Here is a 7,212-nt window from a genome sequence, read left to right on the forward strand (position 1 = left end):
TCACATACGTTGTACAATGATAATGCATCTCATTTCATATCTATTAGTTCCCTGACACTTCATTTCACAGTTCAAGTACCAAATTTCTTCCAATCCACCAGTATCAATAAGGTCCTCAATGTTGTGAAGGGATTCCTCTTCTGCGCCTAGCATGAAGATAGCACGAGCCTCTGCTTTCTTGGCCAATCTTGATGCTAAGTTCATGGGAAGTTTTGGGGAATTGAGGCTTCTTAATATCTGACGGTATAGAGAAAGGACTCGTCCTCTATTCTTTGCCAAGTCCTTGGTTGTTGCCCATATCAGACCCTTAGCCATATTCCCTAGCATCAATGAAATATATGTCTTCTCTTTGTAAATCAAGATGTTTGATGTCTTCCACCACTGTACGCAAATCAACCACTTGTCAGTCTGCATATGGATTTCTATTATATATCTAAAGTTAACATATTTCCAGAGTTTTGTCTAATCTACAGTTGGATTCTAGAGCACAATTAAATGCAAACAAAGCAAGCTTATTAAGTTGAAATAGTTCTGCATCGGTTTATTCACTACTAATTAATAAGATGCGGATCATTCTTCTTTCATATCTTGCCTGGGAATTAGAAATATAAGAGAAACAGCTCATACAACTTCTGCAAAATCTAGATCCAAAATGGGAGCATAGAGAAACACAACTACAGCCCTGACTAAGGCTTTTACAATCAATCTATCATTGTCAAAGACAAGCAAGCAAATAAAACATGGCAAAGGAAACCAGTTAAGTTGTTGACTAACAAGGTACAGAGATTCACTCAAGCAGCTCACACTTAACTAGCACATGATGAAGGTCAGCTACCTAAAACTGCATTTACCCTCGGGACAAATTTGTTTCAATTACTTAAACTTTTCAAAAATTGCATAACATGATTTCTTTGTTTTGATAGATCTTATTCATCAAGTGAACGCATATGGAAGGAAGTGTGTATAATTCCAATGATGGCAGTTTTTTCAAACACATGAAGATTTAATGAGACCCAATTCTTAGAAAACCCCGAACCCCAAACTACTCAAAAACAAACAATTAAAAGACACTAATCAAAACAGGCTGTATCATCAATCATCATCTCAAAATAACTAGGAGGATTAGAAAATGAATGGTGTACCTATCAATAGAGATCCACCACCACCACCAAAGATATCTTCAAGCTCCTCCCTTAAGTCTGTGTCTATCTTTCTACTGATGAGGAAGAAGAAGAACCAAGATTTCACTTCGCCGGAAGAAAGGTAAAAAGAAAAGGAAAAAAACTTATATTACAACTAGTCTAGACGCACGCGCGATGCGCCTTCCATTTCATTCCAACTAAAATTAAACTTTTCATTTAATAGTTCTTCAATCATAAATACCCATTTACACAAAATGGTTGGTATAACATTTTCTCTCGTTTCTTTACCAGTCAAATTCTCTTACTGTGGTTATTGGTATAAATACCCATTAAGTTTAAGAAATTAAGAAACATTTTGCAGCATATAAACGAACTGTCATGGGTTCCATAAGCACATCCCATTCAGGAAATGTGCCCAATTAGAATTAAGAGTAGTGCTTGTAAAATTAGGAGAACATACATGAACCAATAACCAAAATATTACGAAGTTGAGTACTCGAGCTAAACTTAAAAGAAACACCACAAATTCATACTTTCTTGAACTGTTTTCTAAGACTCAATGAGTTTGAGAACCAGTCTTTCTTGTCTCTCCACTAAGATATTCAACTGCGATTTTCTTAGATTTCACACAACACAAATTAAGGTGCCAACTGAGACACCCAAATCAATTTTTTCACTGAGATATTTTGTCGAACAGTCGCAGTTCATGTAACAGACACTGTATTTTACACAGTTGAAGTTCAACATACAGCCAAAGTTTCATGAAAGCTTCAATCATGAGAACCATTACATCTAAATCCATTCGAAATTTCAAGAAAACCCATTCAAATTTTGGGACGGTTACCCTCAGTGAATGCTAAATTTTTAAAAATACTGTAAAAGAAAACAAATCAAAATGTAGCAATATCTGTATTAGTTTGCCAACTACTCACAATCAAGAAGCATCGAGGAAGCAGAAAATTGTGCTTACCGCTAAAGCCGATATTCGTTGCCAACTCTTATTTTAGTATGTTCCAATGACGCTGTGAGAGGATAGAAAATTATAAGGTTCCATCAAGCCAGTTAGATACTAAAACATCGGCGCTAGCGGCAGCAAACTAAACATTTAGTCCCACATAGACTAGTCAAGAGTAGAGGAACTGAAACAAGAGAATATAAAAACAGGAGATTAAGCTGTGAAGAAGCATACCTTTCTCGGCCTTTTGGCTAAGATCAAGTGTAGTATCGGTACTTATCAGTTTAATATCTGATGTGTGAGCCATCGGCTCACGCGATATTAAATTTAATTTTTTCATGGCGGAGCGTCGCCCTTGCGTTGCACTACTGCAATGGCCTGGCGCACCCGTACCAAAATATGAAAGCCAATCTTTTGCATATGCTAAGCCCACCTGGAAACTGAAGGCTAACTAGACTAGCTCAAGTTGCAGTTTTGAATTTGCAAGATGGCATCTGTTCAGCTCAAGTTGAAGTTTCAGATTTCGCAAGATGGTAACTGAAAATTTGAGCTTTTGCCTCATTCTCATACTAGATTTCTGCTTGTCAGTAACACCTTATTACCTCCAACTGTAACTGTACAATCAATGTTGTACAGTCGATCTAGTAACAAGTTCAGCTCAAATTGCTGTTTCTAAATTTTTTAGAGGGCCTAGTCTAAAGCTTAAGAGTAGCTGGGCGGTCTAAAGCGGTAATACCCAAGGCGCGCCAATTGAGGGAAGTTCCCATCACAGTAGCTATGCGGTAACAGCCACTGCCCAATTCATTCAACTAAACTTGTCTCTTATCGATGGAATGCATCAGTTAGCTATGGTTGAGCTGGTGGTACAGCAGCTGCGATATAATACCCAGCTGTTCCATTGACAGATTTATATTGAACCTTCAGGCCGCTGGAGCGAATCTTGCACCGTGGCTTTCTCTTCATCGAACATTGCAGCTAGGTTTTGCTTTCTGGCTACTGAATTGAGTCAGGAAGGTGGTACTTGCACAAAACCATCGATTTTTTATTCTATTCATCACCCTGAAGATAAAGATAAGATACTTTTTGGAAGCAGTATCTTGATACTGCATAATCATTTTACTCAAAAGCTCATATCATTTACAGAAAGCTCACATGCTTTCGTATGCTTGAGGTGTTGGGCGTAATCTTTGTGATTGGAGTGTATACTGGAGCCTTCTAACAAAATGATGAAGGTAACCTTTCCTTTCCATTCTCCCTGGAAACAGAATGACTAGAAATAAACCTTGGACTATCTAGTAACTTTAAATCTCAGTTGAAGTGAAAAATAGTTAGTCCCACACGTATTAGAAATCACAGCTCTACTCAAAATGCTCTATATAAAACTAGCACTTGACTCTGCCAAATGATTCACGCAGCCGTGCGGTAACCACATAGCGAACTATTCTTTCGCCTTTTACTAAAGAATACCGTGTGCTTGCCGTTTTATAAGCGGCATACGCCTATTTTTGAAGGGTTTCTCTTTTCCAAGGAGGAACCCAACAATTATTCAAAACCAAATCTTTTAGTTGGATAAACGTTTTAGTCTCTATGGCTTGGATAAACAAACGTTAGCAGCATGTGCACATTCTTGGCAACCTTAACAGGGAAAAATATTCAATTACTAGGCGAAAAGATTGCCTCTGAAGCTTAATGTCTCAGAAACAGTTCATGGTAATATACTTCACGGTAACGCTGTATTTTTCCTTGTTTTTGTGCACTTTATCCTTGTTTTTATGCCATTACAGTCGCTCGAGAAATAGAAATACATGACAATGGACAAGGGCACGGCACACACACCATTGTGTATGCTGACAAAACAATACCATTACCATGACCGTCTGAGCTACATTCCCAACTTCTGAGAGCGAAAAACCTATATCACATCATATTAGTCTGTTTCTGAAGAGATGCAATTACATAAACTTGGAATTCCATTTGCACCGCAGTGTGATCATGAGTTTTCAATGATTTTTATAACAAAATTACGATGAAAGAATCATACCAAAACATGAGTATGCTTCGGTGAAAACATTAAAGTCGGAAACCGTAGTTTTTATAAGTTACATTTCAACCATTTAAGATTGTTTTGGAGGCATCTCTTTCATGCACCAACTTCATCCGCTAGTAAAGAAAAGAGAAATTGGGATTGGATTATTGATGAAAAATGGCAAATATAAATGATATATTACAATAATGCTTGCAATGAGCTTATTCAGCGTCGTAACAAAGAATTGTTGATATTTACTTTCAAGTTATAACCGCACAACATCAATTTCCACACGAAGTCGAACCAGTAGGTAACTTTCCACAATCATACTGCACCAAACCAACTAACCGGCGGAATCCTATCTTATAAAATACCGTATCTCGAACGAACTTCGTCAACCATCCTACAACTCTTGTTGATGAGATTATACCAACACCACCACCACCTTGTTGAACCCAACCAGAAATGTACGAACCAGTAATCAACCCAGCAGTTCTAAATCTCCTCTCCTTGACATACATTCCTATTTCGACCTCTAAATCCTCCTGTGATAGCATTCCACCATTTCTGATAAACGAATTTCCTATGTGGCGGCCCAACACCACTGCGTCTTCTAATGCGGAACAACCACCTTGACCAAGGTCTGGTGTCATTGGGTGCATTGCATCACCTGCTACAGTAATTGTGCCGTTTGAAACTTTACCAAAAAGAAGATCCCATGGGTATCTGAATTGTAGGGGTCCCCATGATAAACTTGGCATATAAGCATGTTGTGTAACATCTTTGACAAGTTGTGCAGAATCAGGTACTTTCTCTAACATTGTCTTCTGTATGATTTTTGGGTCTCCTTTAGCCATCTCTTCCTCTATGTATGGGAAAAACAAAAAAGTTCGACGAGCAAAGATTAACATCAACATAAAAGGTTCTGAAAAGTCCACATTGTTTTAGTCATGATTTTACCTGCACTGGGGGTGGATTGATAAGTCATGAACCAGAAGACGTCAGTGTTGGTATTTGGCATGATACCAAATCTACGACCTTCTCCAACAAATTGCTGAACTTCATGTTTCAATCCATGACCTTCAGGAAACACTCCTAATCCACGCACGGCATACCGACCTGAATAAACCGGTGCTTTAAGCCCCAACCACTTTGCCACCACAGAATGCACACCATCGCACCCTATTAAAACCTGTCGAATCAATGGAATTAAAAGTTTAGCATCAACAAATCCATGGAAAAAATATACTGCCGTCTTTGGTTTCAAATATAAGAAGTAGTATCTGACCTTGGTATTGATAGTAGTCCCATCTTCTAGATGAACGAATACCCCAAATGAATCTGCATCATTATGTGTTTTAGTTTTTTCGATTGAGCGAAGCCTCGATGAGTAACGGACTGTATCAGTTGGTAGTTCTTCTGACAGAGCTTCAAGTAAAGCTCTCCTATGCACAGACCTAGGTCCTCTTGCCAACCACTCATCCCTACATTTACCAATTGCAACTTCAATTGTTAGATACAAATATCCTGGATACGATCCTATTGTGGCTTCAATTACTAGCTACAGAACAAAAGAATGTATAAATAAAACTTGGATCAACATACCCTTCATCAGTTGTAAACAGAACCTCTTGGGTAACTCCACTTACAACATTAGTAACTTCTCCCCTAAAAAATTAAAAACAAAAACCAAATTTAGCAACACATAATCATGGAAGATTACAGAGAGGGTTTGTATGAATAATTACCTTTTGAAAGGTTTGTAAACAGAAGTAAGTTTGTCAGCAACACCAAGTGCTTCAAGAGCAATCCAAGCATTTGGGAAAAGAGTTAGAGAACCACCAGTTACTCTCAGCTCATTTGCTCTTTCTAATACTAAACTTTTCACTCCAACTCTCTTTAATGCTAAGGCTGTTGCTAAACCTGCAACTCCTCCTCCTACTATCACCACTTCTTCTCTCATCACAACATTTTCCATCTCTTGCTAATGATAATATTCTTGATATCTCTCAGTTTCTCTGCTTCTAATGATATTCTTGAATTTCTAATTTGTTTCTCAGTCTCTTGTTTCAACTGTGGAAGTTTAATGGAGTTGTACTAATTTATATAACAGTACTAGTTTAAGATGATTAATTCATTATTTAATCACATGTTTGTGTACTTTTTGAAGCTTCCGGTGCAACGAGAGTGATTGACCGAGGATACTTGGTCATTACGGGACTTGACTCTCTAGATTCTCCATTCTGATTTTGAATGATAAAATCATTGAAAAGTCGTCACTCAGGTCCCAAATGGAATCCCAAGGCTACACTTTTTGATATAAAATTGTCTAGCGTTTTCGATCTATTCAATTATTAAAGAAAATGAGACAACCACTGAGTGAAGCACCCACCACGTTACCTGTTATGCAAGTAGTCAAAGCAGGGATGAGCTGCGTGAGCGGTGACGTCTTTCTAGATGGCATTTCTATGTAAAAGTCCAAATATTATTACTTCTACCCCAAAAAAGTTATCCACCAGTAACTGTACATTTACATGATTCAAACGGTAAAAAGAAGTTATGTGAAACCCAAAATGTTAGTACATTTTCCTTACTTTTACCCCGAAAAAGTTATCCATCCGGAACTGTACAATTACATGATTCCCATAGTAAAAAAAACATATTTTTTTTTTGCTAAAACAAACCAATGTAATAAGAAAGGAAAGATTTACAAACAACATTCAAGTTCACCTTCCCACAGCGAATGTTCAAAAAAGAAGGAAGGAAGAGCCAAACATCTTTAAGCAGGTTTTTCTAACCCGACGAGCAAGCCGGTCAGCTAGAGAATTATTACATTGTTTTAAATACAAAAGCTTAAAAGCGATATTGCTATCTAAAGAAATCCGACACAGATTCAGAAGATCCACACTTCTCAGTTGACATCAGTGGAGGCAACATTCACAAAATTGACCAGCTGGAGACAGTCACTAAGGAAGAGGACTTTTTGCAGATTCATCTCTTCTGCCCAAGAGATTGCCAAAATTAGAGCAGCAGCTTCAGCACATACTGCATCTGGAATCCACCCAAAGTCCGAGCGAGAACAAATTACA

General features: G+C 37.8%; 2 protein-coding genes, 1 non-coding gene and 1 pseudogene across 3 annotated transcripts; 2 read left to right on the forward strand and 2 right to left on the reverse strand.

Moving 5' to 3' along the window:
* On the reverse strand, window positions 1–315 carry LOC113278666. Its single transcript, XM_026527441.1, has one exon. It carries the CDS (start codon window positions 313–315, stop codon window positions 1–3), a length of 315 nt encoding a protein of 104 aa, XP_026383226.1.
* A 2,012-nt stretch (window positions 316–2,327) lies between these two features.
* LOC113284681 lies at window positions 2,328–2,489 on the forward strand (annotated as a pseudogene).
* A 1,020-nt stretch (window positions 2,490–3,509) lies between these two features.
* LOC113284727 lies at window positions 3,510–3,631 on the forward strand. Its single transcript, XR_003328350.1, has one exon. It is a non-coding gene; the product is annotated as a U5 spliceosomal RNA (small nuclear RNA).
* A 630-nt stretch (window positions 3,632–4,261) lies between these two features.
* On the reverse strand, window positions 4,262–6,354 carry LOC113280904 (monooxygenase 2-like). Its single transcript, XM_026529507.1, has 5 exons — window positions 5,872–6,354; window positions 5,729–5,791; window positions 5,412–5,607; window positions 5,084–5,315; window positions 4,262–4,988 (listed from the first exon to the last, which is right to left on the reverse strand). Exons 1-5 carry the CDS (start codon window positions 6,099–6,101, stop codon window positions 4,405–4,407), a joined length of 1,305 nt encoding a protein of 434 aa, XP_026385292.1. The 5' UTR covers window positions 6,102–6,354; the 3' UTR covers window positions 4,262–4,404.
* Window positions 6,355–7,212: the final 858 nt, after the last annotated feature.

Source organism: Papaver somniferum, chromosome 5, assembly GCF_003573695.1.
Source record: "Papaver somniferum cultivar HN1 chromosome 5, ASM357369v1, whole genome shotgun sequence".
NCBI classification, from domain to species: domain Eukaryota; kingdom Viridiplantae; phylum Streptophyta; class Magnoliopsida; order Ranunculales; family Papaveraceae; genus Papaver; species Papaver somniferum.